The sequence below is a fragment of the Cygnus atratus genome, chromosome 3 (assembly GCF_013377495.2).
Source record: "Cygnus atratus isolate AKBS03 ecotype Queensland, Australia chromosome 3, CAtr_DNAZoo_HiC_assembly, whole genome shotgun sequence".
Taxonomy (NCBI): domain Eukaryota; kingdom Metazoa; phylum Chordata; class Aves; order Anseriformes; family Anatidae; genus Cygnus; species Cygnus atratus.
Genome location: NC_066364.1, coordinates 108,405,783 through 108,425,111, shown reverse-complemented (window position 1 = coordinate 108,425,111; position 19,329 = coordinate 108,405,783). Strand labels below are relative to the sequence as shown.

Here is a 19,329-nt window from a genome sequence, read left to right as displayed (position 1 = left end):
TTTTGAATTGGAATGGCTTAAACAGTTGGCTCTGTATGAGAAAGTAGCATTCCTCAAGGCATTAATTTTGCATCGCTACTTTTGAGCGTGCATGTTGAAGGCAGGACAGAGCTGATGTTATGAAAGTAGTTATGCAAGGGGTGAATCTGAGACCAGAACTCTAACACTTATAAAAGGTTACTTTATTTTGCAAGGGAAAGACATGATGTGGGATGCAGAAGTCATGGCTGCTCTGACAAGGATAAAATCATCTCTGGAGCTCATATGCTCAGTCTCTGTATTTACATGGCTGTATATCACTTCTTGTTCCATTTTCTTCTGTAGTAAGACTCGATCCCATATGGTGCAGGGAGTGCATGTTCAACAGCAGTTTGGAAAGGAGTGCACCCTAAAACTGAGTGTGACATCTCAGCTATTGAAAAGCTGCCTGATTCACGTTGCAGTAGCTGGTCTGGAATCTGCTAAGTAGGGTGCTGTGGGAACTCGGTAGTTGCGTAACTGAAGAGAACTGCTCCCTGTCACACTGTGGATCTAAAGCTGAGATCGTGAAGCCTGAGTTGGAAACTGGAGGGCTTTTACTCAGAGGAAATAGCTACAGAGTCAAGGAGGGTGTCCTGGGAGCAGAGTCCTGTATAACCGTTTTTGTAGGTTGTCCTACCACCTAGAGCAGAAGTCACATAGGGACCCTGATGACCTTGTTCTTGTCTCCTTTAGGGAGAAAATCTTCAGGACAGAGGACTGTAGACAAGCTGGGGGGAGAGCAGTAGTAGCGTGGAGAAGAATAACTGCCCAGCCTCTTTGGGGCTATTCATGGCATGGCTTTGTTGGTTTCATCTGTCCCAAGAACTGTGCTCTAGGGCACGGGCCATTGTGTGGGCTGGAGGAGATGCATGAAGGATGTTCTCTTCCAGCCTTGTGAAACCACAGTGAAAGAAAGCACCCGAGGATTGGCAGGGTGGGGAACAGAGGGACAGCCTGCCTGCTTGGCTTCCAGTGGTATTTTGGCAGTTCAGCACCGTATGCATTCCAAGGGAAACAAGGCATGGGGAAATAAATTATGCTTTGGGGCTGTTTGGACAGACCTCTTGCCAGAAAGCCTGTGCAAGTTGTCTTCATGGTTTTGGAAGAGGGCTCCCTGCCTAGCAAAGACCTTCTAATGCATTTGAGGGAGCAGAAGCCTCTTGCCATACCTGTTGCTTTTTGAGATAGTGGCTGTCTCTCCTCAAGGTACTCCACAACTCTGCCAGGCCCCAGCCTCAAGTGCACAGACCTTACTTATGGAAGGCATGGAAACTTGTATTTTGAAGTGGAAGAAAGTCTAAAAGTAAAAACATGCACAGACCAAACTCAGTGGCTTATTGGTGCTTGCACAGAAAGAAAGCCTGTCAGCAGCTATTGAAAAAGAACCACTTTGATAGAGGGATGAACTACTTATTTTCATACTGATAAAAGGATGTTAATTGAAATGCTTTGTTAAAGTATTGCTTCTATTTACTAAAACTGGAGATTAATAAGAAAAGTACTTTTTACTTTCCCAAAGTAAAGGAGTTAAAACACTGGGGGTAAATGGGTGAATGCCAGACCTGTATGTGTGGGGAAACTTGCTTCATTGAATACTTACCATTATTACAAAGTAATGACTTATGAGCGCTCTATCTTTATATTATCCCTTTTCTCTCCCTCTCCTCAATCCTAAATGCTTAGGAAAAAGAAACCTCTTTTTTTATTTATTCCATTTAGGCTTACATTAAAATATATCAAGGAGAGGAGCTACCTCATCCGAAGTCTATGCTGCAGGTATTTTCTTTTCTTTCAAATAACCTGATAGAAAATGTGTATTTCATAAGTCCTGTGCAGTTGAAGGTCATGTATGCTGGGAGTCTGCAGCTCCCACACAGAGCTGTAGCTCTTGAAGGAGCTGTGCGCTTTGCAAGCAGACTGAGCTGTATAGCCTGGGCACACATTTCTTTCCTCAATCCCATCTACCAAATGGAGCAGGGGGTATAAATGATTGCTTTCTTTTTAACTCCTTCAATTTCAAGCATGTTTCCTGTAACTTGCTCTTTTGTCTGTATCTTTCAGACTTTATTCACAGGGCTTTTAGTATCAGATGCAGCAGACAGAAAGGAAAGAGCTTAAAGTAATGTCTCAGTGTTGGGCTCCTTTATCGCATGTGGGTTGTTAGGTTGGATAACTACGCTGAGTTAAGGCCTGTATCTTTTTTACACCTTCTCTGGATCAACCCAGAAATGAAACTAAAAATGATCTGAACACTAACTGATTGTAAAGGTTCAACACAGAGCTTTACACATTGCTTGGGTTGAAGAGTTTTCATCCAAGTATGGACTCTGGGGCTGGTTTTAGCCATTTCATATTTGTAAGACTTTTTAAAATTAAGATTCCTGTGTCACTTCATTAAGATAAGAAGGACAAATAAACACCCGGAACAGAGTCAATGATCCAATTCTTTAGATGTTGGCAGGAGGGATGGTTCAGAAAACTTGTCACAGTGAAACAAAGGCTGCTATCATTTCTTCTAATAAACATGCCATAGATGTGGCTGTGAGATACAGAAGATGCTATCTTGCAGGATGAGCTGGAATAACTGTCCTTCACACAAAACAGGTTGAAAGTTGCCTTAAGTGCTTACAAATTCTGACACCAAAACTGCACATAATGCAGGAATATTGGCTTGCTTCTTTCTTCACAGGTAGTAATGTATCAGGATTAACATTTAGTAGTTTAGAGATCCTTACTTGCTTTTTAACAGTAGAACACTCAGAAGAGATTGCTCATGATGACAAGCCTGTACAAGCACATGGAATTTTGTCTGCAGCTGTACTAGAAAGCCGAAAAACCCCTTTCTTCTAGTCACTCTGTTTTAGTATCTATCATTAACCTTCCTTTGTTCATGTGGGGCATTTTCTTGGCAATCTCAGTCCTTGGTAGTCCTTGGTGGTTGGTGGGGTATGTTGGGCAGTGTAACTACAAGTGTGTAACTTGCTGGTGATGCTGTAGTGATAACGTGGTGCTCAATGTTTTCTAGGCAACAGCTGAGGCGAACAATCTTGCTGCTGTGGCAGGAGCAAAAGACTTGTACAGTAAAGGCATGGAGCAGGTATGATAACACAACTTTTTAACTGTTTGCATGCAAATATGGGCCTTCAGTTTTAGTGTTGTTCGGTGTAGGCTGTGAGAATATTAATGGGGAAAAGTAGCTTAGGGTCCAGGACTTGTTTTCTGTCCCCTGCACTGGGGTTAGATGTCTGATGCAGCAAATCCAGGATTCTTTGAGATGGAAATTGGTGGGGAGGTGTGGGAATGGGAGTTTAATATACCACCTGCTAATTCCTGCTGCTGATCTTAAAAATCCTATAATGTGAAATGTGCAGACAGGTGAGGAGATGCGTGGTGGGTCAGGGTAGACCCAAGGGTAGAGTTCTAGAATGGTTTCACACTTTTGAATAGTAGTTATTCATTAGCTGTCAAATGTGTGGATTAAAATCCTTTTTTAATAAATTAAAAAAAAAGAAAACCTTTAATCCAAAAACTATCTTGTCTGGAAAAAAAGTATGCGATTTCCTACTCGCTTCTTCTCTTAAAGGTAGTGACTTACACCACTCCAAGCTGAATGTCTGGATGGACTTCATCCTTCAACTTCATGGTGTTAGCAGTGTTTTACCATGGCAAATTCTGGAAACAGTTGCATGTCTTGCAAAGCTTAACAAGACTATGCTTATTTAGAAACTCTACAACAGGACCAGTGGGTTTAAATGTGTAATCACATGGGTGATATGCCACAAACAGAACTCCCCATTAACCGGGCTAATTCTGGTCTTAATCACTGAAGTAGCTTTCAGTTTTGAAGTTAGATTAAGACTTAATGCTAGTGGCATGCTAGCCAGCTTCAGTTGTTAGCAGGCTGTCTTGATAGTGCTGGCGTAGAGGGATTCCTTCATTTGTTTCCATTTTTGGAAAATCTCTTGAAATAACTAATGGGTTGCTTATATTAAAAAAGAAAGACAAATCTTTTCCTACCTTGACTCTTTACTGGCTGTTGAGATACTGTACTCATAAGGCTTCTTACTTGGGGTGAGGGATAAACAGAAACAGATGTGCTCTCAAACAGACTTTGTTTCCATAGTAATTTTTCCCAGTATTGTGTATATTTTTGTGTCACTGTAGAGTGTAGTGTAGATAAAAACACAAATGTCTTAAATCAACTTTTCGCCAGATGTCTCAATGTTCTTAATGTGACACGACTTTGAAAGTTCTGTTCTAGGAACAGCACTTAAGACTGGATTATATATGGATATTTCTTACTGTACTGTCTGAGTTCTACTCGTGAACAAAAGCCCTCTTCTGCTGAGTGTGCATAAACAAAATACTGTTCCCCTGATGACCTTAAATGTAAGGAACAACAGGTGCAGGCGCACAGAGCATGAGAACAGTGATAGTATTTGTATGGCAAGCGGTGGTCTTGATGCATCAGAAGCTCCTAGTGTTTCAGTGCTCTGGGCAATGTGCAAAAACAGTTTTGGAGGTTGAGAGACCTGTTTTCCAGGGAGTTTTGCCAGGTACAGAGAACTGTAATAAGGAAAAATCAGACAGGTGCTTGTTAAACTTGATCAAGGGACAGCAGATGGGGTGATGGTGTCGGGATCCCATTGCTTTGAAGAAGCTAGTCAGTGAAGCCATGCATCTTGTGAGGCAGAAAGGGTATGCTGTACTCGGAGAAAGTGATCTTCCCTGTGCCCTGCTGAAGGGAAAGCAGCAGGAGGAGGTTAAAGGTGTTGTGCTCAAGACTGAAGGTGACAAGCACTGCCTTGTGGCAGGAGAGAAAAGGCTGTAGTGTGACATCATGTGGAAAGAATCTTCAGTCTTCAGACATGGACCCTTACAGTCAGACTCTGAGTTGGAGCTGATCTGAGCAGTTCGGACCTTTGGCCTAGGTAATCACCAATCATAGTCCGTAAGAGGTCAGACATCAGTGTTACAGAGAAGTCCGTCATTGGAGTCTAACCATTTTCATACCCATGCTGATTTAGGGAGAGGAAGACGGTGGGTGTCCACATCACAGGTATCTGAGTCCATGGTTTCTTCCCTTCAGCAGAAACATTCTCTCACAAGTTGATCTGAATCAAGCCTAGAGGACAGTCTAGGGAAGAACAGGCTAAAGGTGTCAGCAGCTAGTTCTTGTTTATCACCTGGTAAGTTCCCTGGGACCTGCAAGTGGCAGCAATAAGCAGGAAGTTGCTGAGTGTGCAAAATCTACCTCATTGGTGTCCAAGTTCAGCAGTGAACCTCTCACTGAGGTGGGTGACGTGGTGTAAAAAGCTGAGGGGAGGGCTTCAGAGTGCTATCTAACCTTCCTCAAGCCCAGCTTTGTCTGCCTTCTGGTGTTCCTTATTTCACCTTTTCATAACAGGAGAATATGTTGTGGCTGATGTCCTCTACTGGGCTTGCCCAAAGGGAAGGACTGAAAGTATTAGTTCTGTCATATGCTATGGCTTTGTATATGAGCAGACAGATAAGGGTCTTGCTGGGCCATGATGCACAGAACGTTTGGCTGCTTCACTTGGGATGGGACTCTGGACCTTAGAGAGCCAAGAAAGTTGCAGGAGGTAGTCTGCTGGCTTGAGAGGTGGGCAGGTTTGTTTTCAGTACAGCACAAGATATTTGGGATGCACTGACACCACCTCTGATTGTTCCTACAGATTTGTGGAGGAGATAAGCCTTACATTGCCCCAGCGGACCTTGAGCGGAAGCACCAGGATTACAGAGAGTCGGCTGTCAGGCAGTTCTGCTCGGTGAAGAAGATGGGAGGGGAGGAGTTCTGTCGGCGCTACCAGGAACAACTTGAGACGGAAATCGACGAGATCTATGCAAACTTTGTGAAGCACAACGATGGCAAAAACATCTTTTACGCTGCTCGTACCCCTGCCACTCTATTTGCAGTCATGTTTGCCATGTATATAACCTCAGGACTGACTGGGTTCCTTGGTATGAACTCCATAGCTACCCTGTGTAATCTCGTGCTGGGGATAGCTCTTATATCCTTTTGTACTTGGGCATACGTTAAGTACTCTGGGGAATTCAGAGAAGTTGGAACAGCCATTGATCAGATCGCTGAAGCTATATGGGAACAGGTTGGTATTTGTTTTCATGAAAAATCTTTCCTTGAACAAACATATCAAATAGTTTCTGCTCAGTGTTGTGAGTAAAAAGCTGGTCTAGACTGAAGGGAGAACTAGTTCTACTGTAGGGAAAATCAGGTCAGAAGTATAACCACTCTGCAGTAAGTGTTGCCCCACACAAGGAACATTAAACCAGGAATCTTATTTAAATATGTATGTATGTGTTACATAAAGGCTTTACTAGGTGCTTGGATGGTAAGAGTGGAGGGACTTGTTAAAAATCTTACTACTTCTTGGAGCAGAGAGTTGTGCTTTTAAAGGTAAGTTTAAAGTGGCAAACTTGCGCTATGGATGTGGTGTGTAAAATATTTCAAGAAATGTGGAAGGTGGAAACACTGCCCTCCCTCACCTCACCTGATGGTGTGACACTGGAGGACTAATTAGACCTTGAAGAAAACTGGCTGATGAGTAACCAGACTAACATGCAGTAACTGCTACAAGAGGATGTACAGCAAGTTTCTTCCTCCAGGAAGACTTGTGTAGTCTGTGACCCTTCAAGTAACACAGTTGGTGCAACTGCTGTTACAAGAAATACATGCCAGACAGACTAATCCCTGAAAGAACGAGAAGACTTCAGTGTGAGAGAACCAAAGGCCTCTGTACAAAGATTTCGCCTGAATCCAGTTGACATAGCTGTCCTAGTACAGCCAGTGCGGAGAACTCCTGACCAACTCTTCTGAGTAGCTTTTCATTTTTTTTCACTCAAATTGCTTCTACAAGGTATAAGCAAATAACTAACCGGAGACTTCTAAACTGCTGCAGTCTTCTACATCTGAAAAGTGACTTTGTTCCAGGCGAATTGTGGGCAGTGGTACACTAAACCTGTCCATGAACGATTGTGTAAGGTTATGAATTGCCATGTGAAGTAACTGGAGAGGAAAAAGTGGATTTCATAATAAGAAATTTGAGTTGCAGGCCTTGACTAGTGGTTAAAATTGAGGCTCTTCTTTACCACCGTAGCTTCTTGCTTTGCAGCTCGGGGTTGAAGAGCACTGCAAGAAAAGCAGAAGGTGTCAGCTGGATGTGTAGTGCTCACTGTGATAGCACTACTGCCATAGGATACCTGGAGCATGTAGGGTTTGATTTGATTTCTGGCCTTCCCTGAGGATGGGGAGAGCTTGGTTTATGGCATCAGGAGCTTGCTGCTTATGGGCCAGAAGAAGGGGGTCTCCAAAAGAGCTTGCTGATGGTATTGTTACAGTTGCACGACACTGATAACGGGGCAAAGTAGCTACAGATTCTGGTCCGAGTCTCTTGTATTATTGTTCTTGCTATTGATTTTTCTTTCTTTTCCTTCCATGCTTCAGAGGAATCCCAGGAAGGTAAGAAGTTACTGGCGATCTTTTTTTTCTGAACTTGATTGCCTTTTTCTGCTGCTTTCTAAGAGCCAGTTTCCCTAACAGCTCAATTCATGTTTTAGGTGTTTTCCAAACTCTTTGAAGTCCTTAGATGCCGAACGATTCGCCGTGCTCTTACATCAGTGCCGCGACAGCGACTCTCATCCAACAATAACAAGAAGAAAAACTAGCCAGTATTTTTAACTTTCTTTCTGTATCTGAAGTGTTCACACTTAAACATATAGGACAATAAGCTGGACCGTCTGGGCCGGTCTGCATAAATGCTGTAACCATACCAGACTGATGCTGCATATAGGGTATGGAATTGCACATCCATCTTCTAGGAACTATAAAGTGGTTTGAATTCAGAGAAATACTGCTGTATAGGAGGGATATCACTTGTGTTTATAGCATGTGGCTGATTTAACCTCATTACTGTAGCAGCAAAACTCATTTCTCTTTCAGTTCATGCCAGTTTGTTTCAGACTTCAGCATTCCAAGTTTTTTCATTATTTCAAGTCTCATCTTTTTGTATGCGCTTATTTTCTTTTCCTTGGTTACCTCATTTTTTTGTTTCTTTGCACGTTTCTCATTCCACAGGTGTTGAAGCCCATGAGTGATAATTTGGTGGAGGATCATATGAGACAGTCTGTTAAAAACTCTATCAAAGCAGGCCTGACCGAGCAGGTGTCTCACCATGCCAGACTAAAGACAGACTGACAGTTCATCTCCTCTTCAACTCTGCCCTCTCATCTTAGACATGCTTGCTGTACCATGAGAACTCAATAAAAAAAAAAAATAAACCAAAGTTTACAATCAACTGTAGAAGTAGTTTAGTGTGACTGGCTTCACAGATCGCTGCCATCACCTGGGGAGAGTAAGTTTGTCAGTGCTCTGCTTCTGAGACAAACTGGTGCCATGGAGACCGCTGGGGTGGGAGGGAGGGGTGCGTGTTTTTAAGTATAGTCCTGGTGAACTGTGCATGTGTGCGTTTTGGGGAGTGTGTGGGGGAGGCATTTTTCCCCCTGCGTTTGAGTTGATGCAGTTTCTGGCTTACAGTGGGGAGCCTGTCCTCTGCAGGAGGTAATTTCAGGGAAGTAGCAATCAGACCCGCCTGAAGGGTGCTGTCACCAGATGTATCTAGCTCTGCGACATCCCCGTGTCACCTCTAAGGCAGGAGTTGTTCTGTGTATCGAGTTGGTGAAGCCATTAGAGCCACTCCGTTGCAGTATGTATCTTGCTTTACTGCCTTTTGTACCAGTGTTACACAAATGCATGTATTGGTTCCTCACACCGCGGATGGCAGAAGTACCTGGTAAGGGAGGCGGTGGGTCAGAACGTATGGTGTCTTGCCTTGAACTTGCAGACCTGGTCCCGAGGGAGGTGCATATCAGAACTGAGCTGTCTTTTTCTGCAGTTTAGCCTTCATGTATATAATATTGCCATTAATTCTACTGGGGGAGAAATTCCATCCAAAAACGTTGCCTACAGCTACCAAGCAATGAGTTAGGATTGTCTGTACAGTGTGTTTAGTTTTTATTTTTTAAGAAATCACAGATAGGGCATGTACATGAAATATAAATATATAAATACAATTTTGTATCAAAGTTTTGTAGTTTATGGCAAAACCTGGTTCTGTGGTAGCTAAGTGCAGTCCCTGTAAAGGAATGTTTGTGGCTCATGTAAATGTGTGAATGCATCAACAATTTGAAGTTTTTTGATATATTTGTGATATTTACCTGCCTTGAGCACTGCAATCTCTCACCCCCTTGGGAAAATCAGTGGGAATGTTTGTTGTGAAACTCTTGTCCTCTGTTGCATTTTAAAGTTATTTCCTGTAATTTATTTTCAGTACATGATTAAAATCAGTTGTGTATATATGAAATTAAATTTGTGCTTATTTTTAAAAGATGTTTAAGTATGTATTCTACTACATAAACTATGTCAAATACTTATCCTGACAATTATGTAAACAAATTGTCTATTGTACTTCATAGCTTTCTATTGAAGCTGATGTTTCTCTCATGCTTGTCTCTGAAAGATGACATTTGTCTAGCTCATATCCCCTCCCTGTTTAGGAAAACTTTCTGCTCTTCTAAAGCACGCTTCTTGACTTGTGGAGTTTTGTCAGCTTCTGCCCTCCGACAATTGTATCATTCTGAAATCTTGTTACAGGATCTGTTTTCACTCTTGACTAAGCATCAATTAAGGCGTTTTCAGATGTGTGGAGTATAAGGGCAGCTAAAGAGTTTACTGCTGTAGTTTCAGCTGGAAATGACTGTGTGCAATAGCTTGTATTTCATTTTTTTCTTCATTCCCAAGTAGTAAAAATTTCCATCAATGTTTGAGCTTCATCAGGCTCCCCTCTCATCAGGGAGGGAAATCATCTGTTTAGAACTAAAGCAATTGCACTGTGACTTTTGTACCCTAAGGAGCTTCTAGGGAGTGGTGATTGTTACCTGTTTTCCAGAGATTAGGGCTCAGCTCCAGGTGAATGATGCTGAAGATGAGGTAGGAATGTTGCATTTTATGGTATCTTTAAAACTGTACAGATTAAATACTGTTATTTAAACAATCTAACACTTTGGTGCTGAATCTCTTTTCCTTATTAGTCAAAAGACTGAGGAGTCGTGTAGGTGCCTTGGAGTGCCATGCTAGCCCTCTACCTTCGTGGAGAATGCAAGAAGTTTGTCAGCTGTGAGGCTGCGCTGTGTCCTGCAGTGATGGTGAGAGCAGAACCCTGCCCAGGGGGTGACCCTAGTGAGGCTGGAAGACTTGATCCGGACTACTCTACCCTTTTAGTATCAGAGGACTGATGGTGTAAGGGAGTGGGGTAGGGGAGAGTTCTGAACCCTGTGTCAGGAAGCTATGAAATGAATGCTTAAGGGCACAGAGAACAGTAGGGACAACTGTCATCCTTCCCCCACTGCCGCAAGTTCCCATTTTGAAGGTTTAGCTTAGTTGGTAATGTTAGGGGGCTTGTCTGCACACATACGTGCATACACAGAGCACAGGATTCTCCTGCTGCTATGGCCAAAGAGATGTGAAACCAATCATGGTGTTAACAGTAGGGGCTCACTTCAGAGTGAGGGAGGTTAGTGGTGCAGGGAAGGGTACTTGGGGACTGTGCAGAACTTGCTGTGGGGCATTTGTGGGAGGAACCAAAGGCAGGAAGAAAGGAGAGATCAAGGTGATTTTGGGGAGGAACAAGTGCAGGAAACGAAAGGTCAAGGGCATAAAAGGTACTGGTTGTGTGTCAGCAGGTTGCTGGTGAGTGTGCTCATCTGTCTTGGGTCTGTGTGATCGCTGTGTTCTGACCTGTTCTCTCCTGTAACTCCGTTTCTAACCTGCTTCCTGGGTGAGGGGACTCGGGTGACACCTGAGTGCCAACTGGTGTGGGACCTTGGGTCATGGGGGCTGTGGAGAGATGGGAGTAAATGGCAAGCAAGTGCCAGCAGCTGTAGAGCCAGGGTGTGTGTTAATGTAGAATATAGGTCCAGGTTAGCCAGCAGGTAGGTAGGTGGCCTGGGAGCCAGCTATTGAAGCAGCCCCAAGTCCAGGCTGGATGCACTTGGAGTTCTGAGGCAACCAGGGACCAGAGCTCCTGTTAGAGGGACTGGAAGCACCTTGGGAGGTGTAGGGACCCACTGAGACACAATTGTAGTGTGGGTGCTGCCCTCTGTGGGAGGCAACTGGAGACAGAACAGGCCCTGAAGGCCAGTTACTGGAGATGATTGTGCCTTAAAGGCCAGTGCTGGTGAGTGCATGGGTGTTGTGAGAAAGGTGTCAAGATAAGACATTTTCTATTACTTCAGGAAAAGTATGAATGTTAGTGGTTATTCTGATGTGGTTAGAATGTGAACACATTCCCAGCTGGCATCAAGTTAAACAGAAACTCAGCTTTACAAACTTCTGCTGAAGTCCCTAGGTTCCTTGTGAGGGGAAAATACTCATCCAGAATAATGTATTTAAAAAAAACCAAAACACTCTGGAAGGTCATACAAGCTAGGTTCCTGTCATTTAACTCAGTTTTCGTAAAGCAGCTTAGGAACAAGTCACTTGCCATAAGCTTTTCCTGTGTAAGGCTGATCCCTTGAGAGGCAAGAATAAGTTAAAATCTAAAAAGTCTATCTATCTGCTAGCACAGCAAGTGTTAAGAGGTTGAACAGGAAGCCCTGTATTTTCTGAATCTAGATATCCTTGGTGTCCAGTGCTTTTTTGATTGTGCTAGCCTATTGTGGCAGTATCTAGAAGCTTCCTGCCTGTTACTGTCTTAGGTTAAAGTAATCAGGCACAGATTATGGTAAAACTTCCTTTTTTTTTTATTGAAAAACATGGGCAGGAGTAAAGACATTATTTACACAAGTTCCTGACTGCAACCCAACTCAGGAACATATGACCAGCAGTATGAGGAAAAGGAGGTGGGTCCAAAACATAATTATGGAGGCTAACAAACGGTTTGATGAGTACCACTCCCTGATGAACGTGGACCTTCAGATAAGATCAGCAACTGAAACGAGAGAGAGAGTAAGAAAATGTAAGTATGCATTGAGTGGACTGAAAGCAACAGCCCAGCAGTAAAGTGCACCCAGATTTTCCCAGATTTTCTAGGGGGAGAAAAGGGCGTGTAGTTGGGAATGAGGCACGTGGCAAAACGAAGCTTCTGTCCCTTCTTCCAGCTGCAGTGCACCAGCTCCCCAGCAGAGAAGGGCAGCAGCCTCCCCGGGGCAGGCCCACGCTCACCGTTCATGGGCATCTCGTCTATCTGGGTGGAGTAGTACTGCTCGATGTCTCGCAGGATGCGGATGTCGTCGTTCTTCACGAAGTTGATAGCTACACCTTTTCGCCCATATCTGCCTGAGCGGCCAATTCTGTGGAGGTGGAAGGAAAGAGACTGGAGCCACTGTGGGGAAGAGTAGCCCAGCTGCATTCCCTGATGTGAACACCAGGCTTACCTGTGTATGTAGAGTTCTCTGTTGTTGGGCAAGTCGTAATTAATAATCAGGGACACCTGAGGCACATCCAAGCCTCTAGCCCAAACATCTGTTGAAATAAGGACTCGGCTGCAAAGAGAAGGGGACAATTACTGCTGTTCCACCCCTCTGAAGGTGTGTGAGGTGAGTTGTCTTTCCAGCACTGGGCCTCCCCTACCCTCCCCACAGCACACTGGCAGCATCCACAAGTCTGCTGTCCCATGCAGAATTGCCAGCCTTCAGGGGAGAGACAGTGCAGAGCCAGCTTTCATCTATCTTTCTTCCTTGATTTATTTAAATGCAGCAACTCCCAGCCTCTTTATCTTGCTGAAGAGGTTAATTCTGTGCCTACAATTCAGAGCATTCCTCCTTGGCAGGTGATGATCTCCCACCTCTGAGATACTGTAAGAAGATGGATGGGAATCAGAGTTCTTCTGATTTTAGGCTAGACTAGGAACAAGGCCCTGAGAGAAAGGTTTTAAAGGAACAAGTCTTAGAAGCCTGTGAGACATGAGAAGAAATCCTGACCTGAGGTAGCAATGATGTAAGGACTGTTTAAGGAATTTACCTTGCACCAGATCTGAACTCTTTCATGATGGATTCTCTCTCCTTCTGTGGCATGTCCCCATGCATGGATGAAACTGTGAAGTTGGCTTCTCTCATCTTCTCTGTGAGCCAGTCTACCTGTGGGTACAGCCAAGCAGCCTGGCTTAGCTATTTACTCATGGCAGCCAAATACGCTAGCTGGGCTTGGAGAATGTTTGAACACAGATGCTGGTAAGGACTGAGAGACACTTTAACAAGCATTAGGGAGCTAAAGGAAGTAAACAGTCCTTACAGAGCATCAGCTATATGACAGGGTTCCACAAACTCCCAAAGGAAAGGAATTAAGGACATTTATTCAAAAAGGGTGGTTTTGTTTTAGGGCTTACAAACAATTACAATGAGTACGTTCTTACCCAATCAGTTCTGCTAGTCCAAAAAGGCAGCTCCTACCAACTACATCAGGTCTGCCTGTAACCTGTCGCTTACATTAGGCACATCCTAAAGACACGTTTAACCTCTGTTCTTACTGAACGATTCCCAACAGGGGAAACAACTAGGCCTTTTAGCTGGGTTTGTCCCAGCGTTCTCCTTGGAGTCACTCTCTTAGAGGAGACTCTCTGTGAGTGAAATAACATATCCATCTGGTGGCTACCGTACCTTTCTCTTGGTGTTACAGAAGATGACAGCCTGGGTGATGGTGAGCGTGTCGTAGAGATCGCACAAGGTGTCAAACTTCCATTCCTCCCTCTCCACAGCCACGAAGAACTGTTTGATTCCTTCAAGGGTCAACTCATCACTGTAGGGAAGAAGAAGAGCTGTAACATGCCACAAGTAGGTGAATACAGACACTACAGGTAGAAGGGTTGGCTGTGGTTCAGCAGAGCTCACATCTCTGCCCTGGGTGTAGTGGGTTGCTGGGTCTGCACCAAAAGTCCACTCTATTCTACGCAGTCCCTGGAGAAGTCTGCTCTAAGAAAGGCCTCAAACATTACCTGTGCAACAGAGACATGAACTTGAGCACCCTCTCTGCTTTAGACGGCTTCAAAGGGAAACATTTCTGTTCTCATAGTTTTTTACATTCAAACATCTTAGCAAAAGGGACTTGAACAAAGGTAAGTGGGACACTGTAAGAGATCAGACAAGAGGAAGGCCCTCCTAGCCAGGCTGCCTACTTACTCCTCTTGATTCTTGGTGAGTTCCAGTACATACAGATTTGTGGCAATGCCAGATCTAAGCTCTACCTCCAGAGCCTTCAGGATCAGTCAGCTTTAGCATACTATATGATAGCAAATTAATGGAAGATGCCTCTGGAGGAGCACAGGAGTCAGGCTGAGCAGCAGCAAACAGAATTGGACGAGGATTAAGTCAGACAGATGAGTCTGCTGCCGTTTGAAAGTGGGGCATGTGGACATCCGCAAATACCTAATCAAACTGTACTGGTCAGAAGAACAGCTGTCTTCCTCATGTTCCAAGAAAACTCACCGTTTGACCAAGATGCGAATGGGGTCGGTCATGAATTTGTTGGTCATCTCCAGAATTTCGTGAGGCAAAGTGGCGCTGATCAGAACCACCTGCGTAGCTGGAGGCAAGTATCTGTACACATCATAAATCTGCTCCTTAAAACCTGCAAAAGCAAATCAAGTAGCACAGGACACTTAGCGTATCTTTCTCCTGAATGTTCTCTTTTTTCACAGCTTGAGCTGAAATTCAGCGTTGGGCCTGTGCTATAAGAACAGCGAACAAGTCAGTACTCACAGCCAGCGTATCACCCGTCACTCACCTCTCCCCAGTTCACCCACACCCACCCTGACATGGCTGCATTGTGCAGTACAGCACAAAGGGCAGCACTCAAGAACTTATAACTACTGAAAAGGACACGACAACTGAATTAGACAAGGCACATTAAGTAGCTTGTTACAGCCTGTAATGTAACTGTAATTGCCTAGCTTTGGCAAAAACAGTTGTTTTCAAGAAGCGGAACTAACAACTGGGACATAGTGGAATCTCAGAGAGTTGAGCAGAAAGAAGTACTTTACCTTTATTGAGCATTTCATCTGCTTCATCCAACACCAGCATTTTGATGGCTCGAGTCCTTAAACTTCGACGCCGAATCATATCTGTAAGATTTCACTTTGTAAGGTGAAAAGGCTCTGAAAGCAAGCGAGCCTACGCTGCTCCCAGCCTGTCAGTGCATTTCGCTCGAGGAAGGACAGGCACTTCCCCTGTTGCCAACAGAGACTGGTGTTTGGTGATGGAAAAAAGCACACCCAAGGGCCACTGCAAGCCCTGCAACCAGGGGCATGTCTCTGCCATTCAGCTAAGGGAGCACGGATCGCAGGGAAGCTCTCAGAATCTGACCTGCGGGAGGCTATTTGGTAACTGCATGCAGGCGAAGCAGTCTCCCACAGCAACTGCAGCTGGATGTGAAATGCAAAGTGCTACCTGAAATTTCTGTCAGCAGAGTGGGCAAATCTGCCTCCTGCTTGAAGGAGCACATGGCTTTGTGCAACTCCTTAATACTGCCATAAAGAAGCGTCTGCTCTAAAGTGTGCTGTTTGAAGCCAACAGTTTGGCAGCCACCAAATTGTTTTTCTTTTTTTCTTGCACTTAAGGAAGATGAGCTCTGTGTTCTCCCAGTGACAGGTGCTCACTTAAGAAAGTGACACCTGTTTCTCAGAGATCCAGCAGATGTGAGCTTGAAGGCTAACACTATCCCTGTGGTAATCACCATTAACAGTAAATATAAAAATCTCTGTTGTGAAACTACAAAGTACAGTTGTGTGTACACCTGATTTAAGAAAGAGCTAGGGGTGGCCAGTACACAGAAAATATGGGCCTAATTCTGACATTCAAACAGACCTAGCTCCTCTCTCCTCTAAGACTATGAACTATTTCCTGGGATTGCAGTATCTTCCTTGTTAAAAATTACCCAGAAGCATGAAAAAGAAGAGTAAAGAACCATTTCAACAATGAAATGCAAAATATAAACAGAGAAAATCCCCACTGATTTCTCTAATTTCAGATATTGTTCCAGTAAATTCACACCTTGTTGTAATTCAGCACACTTTAAATTAATGGTGTCACAATAAATGCAGTGCTCACGTTATCTCAAATTTAAGCGCACAAAATCTGCACGGTGTTCCCATGGCTCAACTCGTCTGAACCCAGAGGGATGCAGCCTCGTAGAGCTCCTTACCGAACACCCGGCCTGGAGTGCCAGCTACAACGTGCTGCCCATAATCCAGCTTTCGAATATCTTCCCCCACGTTGGTGCCTCCAATGCAGGCGTGACACTGGACGTTCATGTAGTCTCCCAGAGCAAGAAGACCCTGTTTTGACACAGAAGAATGGATTAACCAACTGAGCTCTCATGAGATTTGTTATCCGCAAAGAGCTGTAGGTCTGCATGGCCGTACAGTATTTTTTTCAGATGTAAGCTCAATAAAAATAGACTTTTTTTTTTAGTTGGTACCCAAATCTCCTCAATGGCAGGCTTTCAAACACTCAGTCTCCAGGGATGATGACTGTTTTAAAAAAGTACTGTCCTTAAAAATTCAGGTTTCCTACCTGATTTTTTCCTTACACGGTTTTACTACCGTGTAAAACCTTAGACTGCTAACCAGCATGGTCACGGAACCAAGAATGGATATAATGTGGATTGGAAAAACAGTCCTTTATCAGGATTTCTTATTCCTTTCAGGAAAACACGTAAACACTTTCAGAAAGAAAAAGCAGAAGCTGCACTTCTAGCTCTGCTGGGAAACACCTGGGAATTGGCAGCAGGCCTTCTAAATGCTTTATGGATGGCAATTGAGATGCTCCTACCTTCTGAATCTGTACAGCCAGCTCCCGAGTTGGTGCTAAGATCAGGGCCTGGGTCTCACGAACCTGACAAGAACAGGCAATTGTGGCAGTTAGTCACGTGGCAGATATCATCCAAGCGTAACGTGCAACAGATCCTGCGGCACTCTGAAACGTCACACTTGAAGGATTAATCGTAAGATTTTGTGCTAAAACCTAGGGTTTGCAAGGGTCAGTGCAGCTAGAAAGCTGCTCCCACACAGAGCATTCACACAGTAACAGCCTCTTACATTAAATTACTTCTGACAAGTCTGTTTTTGGGTGGTTCTTCATTTGACAGCTTGCTTTTCTACCTAATTTCTGAAAATGCAGAAGTGTGCACTCATCTTACAGAAGACTAGAAAGAAACTTAAGTGACCAAAATTTCATATTTCCAGTTCAGATAAAAACCTTGCGCTGCACAAAAATAATGTTTTGAAGTGTTGGATTTGAAAATTGCTGTGAGTACTTTACAGAAACAAAGCAAAAAGCTGACCTTTTCATTCAGAACATGCAACATTTATTTTTACAGCCCCAGGCAGTGACGGGTGAATGGCAATCAAGGCTTTACTTAAAGGAGTAACAGCCCACAGAAAATCGTTTTACTCATCATCTGCACACTCAAGTGGATATTTCAAAAACCATTAGATGGACACGGTACCCCTGAGTAGAACACAAGCAAACGTTTGTCAGTCAGAAGTCTGCGTTTGATTCTGTGCAACGTATGCAGCTGTTCAGATGGGTCAGCGATGCTGTTAGGACTGCTGAGGGCAAATCTGCCTGCTGGGAGATTAACTTAGCCCTCTAACAACAAAAATAAAATTGTATGAATGAGGTCAGCTATTAAATCCAACTTTGTAAGATTTTTTTCTGAATGTATTTCGTCAAGGTGGGTTTAACAGCTAAACCGATGAAATTTTCAGAAAGAATTTTGCCTCAATTTCACTGCCCATAATTAAGAGTTCAATGTAAAGCTTCATTTGTTCACCCTAACAAACAGAGGCTTTTATGGTAACGAATCTAACGATTAAAAAACAACAAACAAACTTTCAGCACGTGCTGTGAAGTTACCTGTATATCCAAGCACTGCAGAACGGAGATGGAGAACGTTGCTGTTTTTCCTGTTCCGGACTGTGACCTGAGAAACAGATGTTTGGTGAACGCTCTCCATTTCTGGATAAACAATGCAGGCAATCTCAATATATTCCACCTCTCTGCCCTAAGAACTGCCATTCATTTGCTGAAAACAAGCGAATATTGCCAACAGCGTATCCCACAAATCTTTGTTATGATCACAGCGTGGTTTGCAGACACACAGCTTTAAAGACTGTAGTACCAGGGACAAAGCACTGTCTATTACAGGGTCCCCGGCTCTGGCGTGGTTACTCTTTATCAGATCAGTACTTCAGCTTTCTGCAATCTGTCTCAGAAGATTTTTGTTTGTTTGTTTTTTAAAGGAAATGTTAGATCACAGAATCCAACAGTGGCTTGAGTTGGATGGGACCTTAAAGATCATCTGGTTCCACTCCCCCCTCCATGGGCAGGGACACCTCCCACCAGACCAGGCTGCCCAAAGCCCCATCCAACCTGGCCTTGAACACCTTCTGGGATAGGGCATCCACAGCTTCTCTGGCAAGGTGTTGCTGTGCCTCACCACCCTCACAGTGAAGATTTTTTTCCTAATATCCAATCTGAACATATCCTCTCTTAGTTTAAAACCATTACCCCTTGTCCTATTACTCCACTCCCTGACAAAGCGTCCCTCCCAACTTTCCTGTAGACTCCTTTAGGTACTGGAAGGCCGCTGTAAGGTGTCTCCCTGGGATCAGCTAAGCTAACACAACCCAGAAGGCTACCAATTCCCACTAGCGACCCCAAAAGACTTTTCCCAATAGGAACCACATCCTTTTTTTGCCACCAGAGAGAAACACCAGCTTTCCTCCTGCATATTCATCCCCTCCTCCGGCCTTGCAGACAACGAGCGGCCACGTACTGTGCGATCACGTCCCGGCCCTTGATGATCTGCTTGATGGCTCTCTGCTGGATGGCCGACGGCTTCTCAAACCCTGTGGGAACAGCCGTTAAGGGCGCGTGCCCGCGGCCCCACCACGCACACACAAACACCCCCATTCCCCCAGTTCCTTTCCCTTCCCCTCCCCTCCCCTCCCCTCCCCCCCTCACCGTAGGCGTAGATGCCCCGCAGCAGGTCCTCCCGCAGCCCCATGGTGTCGAAGGTGGGCGTCACGTCCACCTCCTCGCTCGTCTCGAACTCCACCTTGGTCATGTCCTCCTCCTTCATCAGCCGCTTCCTCGCCGAGCCGCTGCCGCCGCCGGAGCCCGCCGAGCCCGACATGGCCGCGGCCTCTCCCGCCGCCGCCTCACACGAGAGACCAGGCCGCTGCGCGGAGCGCGCATGCGCAGGGGCGGGGTTGGGGG

General features: G+C 44.6%; 2 protein-coding genes across 5 annotated transcripts in view; one reads left to right on the top strand and one right to left on the bottom strand.

Annotated features, from left to right (window-relative positions):
* ATL2 (atlastin GTPase 2) overlaps positions 1-10,112 on the top strand; it is a 42,067-nt gene extending 31,955 nt beyond the window's left edge. Inside the window, exons 10-13 of one of the 4 annotated variants that reach the window (XM_035553109.2) lie at positions 1,741-1,797; positions 3,047-3,118; positions 5,718-6,149; positions 8,135-10,112. In XM_035553109.2, the coding sequence (XP_035409002.1) occupies positions 1,741-1,797; positions 3,047-3,118; positions 5,718-6,149; positions 8,135-8,254 (681 nt within the window). In that variant the 3' untranslated portion in view covers positions 8,255-10,112. The other 3 variants (XM_035553106.2, XM_035553110.2, XM_035553108.2) reach the window with 3 other exon arrangements.
* Positions 10,113-11,832: 1,720 nt separating this feature from the next.
* Positions 11,833-19,318, bottom strand: EIF4A3 (eukaryotic translation initiation factor 4A3). The gene is made up of 12 exons (XM_035553111.2): positions 19,075-19,318; positions 18,887-18,959; positions 17,965-18,031; positions 16,879-16,941; positions 16,250-16,382; positions 15,090-15,170; positions 14,536-14,677; positions 13,711-13,849; positions 13,076-13,191; positions 12,490-12,597; positions 12,278-12,405; positions 11,833-12,044 (listed from the first exon to the last, which is right to left on the bottom strand). Exons 1-12 carry the CDS (start codon positions 19,244-19,246, stop codon positions 12,028-12,030), a joined length of 1,239 nt encoding a protein of 412 aa, XP_035409004.1. The 5' UTR covers positions 19,247-19,318; the 3' UTR covers positions 11,833-12,027.
* Between the last annotated feature and the right edge of the window lie 11 nt (positions 19,319-19,329).

Excerpts from the sequence above, each read along its gene's own strand:
- EIF4A3 (XM_035553111.2), bottom strand. The coding sequence starts at position 19,246 with ATGTCGGGCTCGGCGGGCTCCGGCGGCGGCAGCGGCTCGGCGAGGAAG. Across the intron at positions 18,032-18,886 it reads GGCCGGGACGTGATCGCACA|GTCACAGTCCGGAACAGGAA; the intron begins GTACGTGGCCGC and ends TCTGTTTCTCAG. Across the intron at positions 12,598-13,075 it reads GAGTTCAGATCTGGTGCAAG|CCGAGTCCTTATTTCAACAG; the intron begins GTAAATTCCTTA and ends TTCTCTTTGCAG.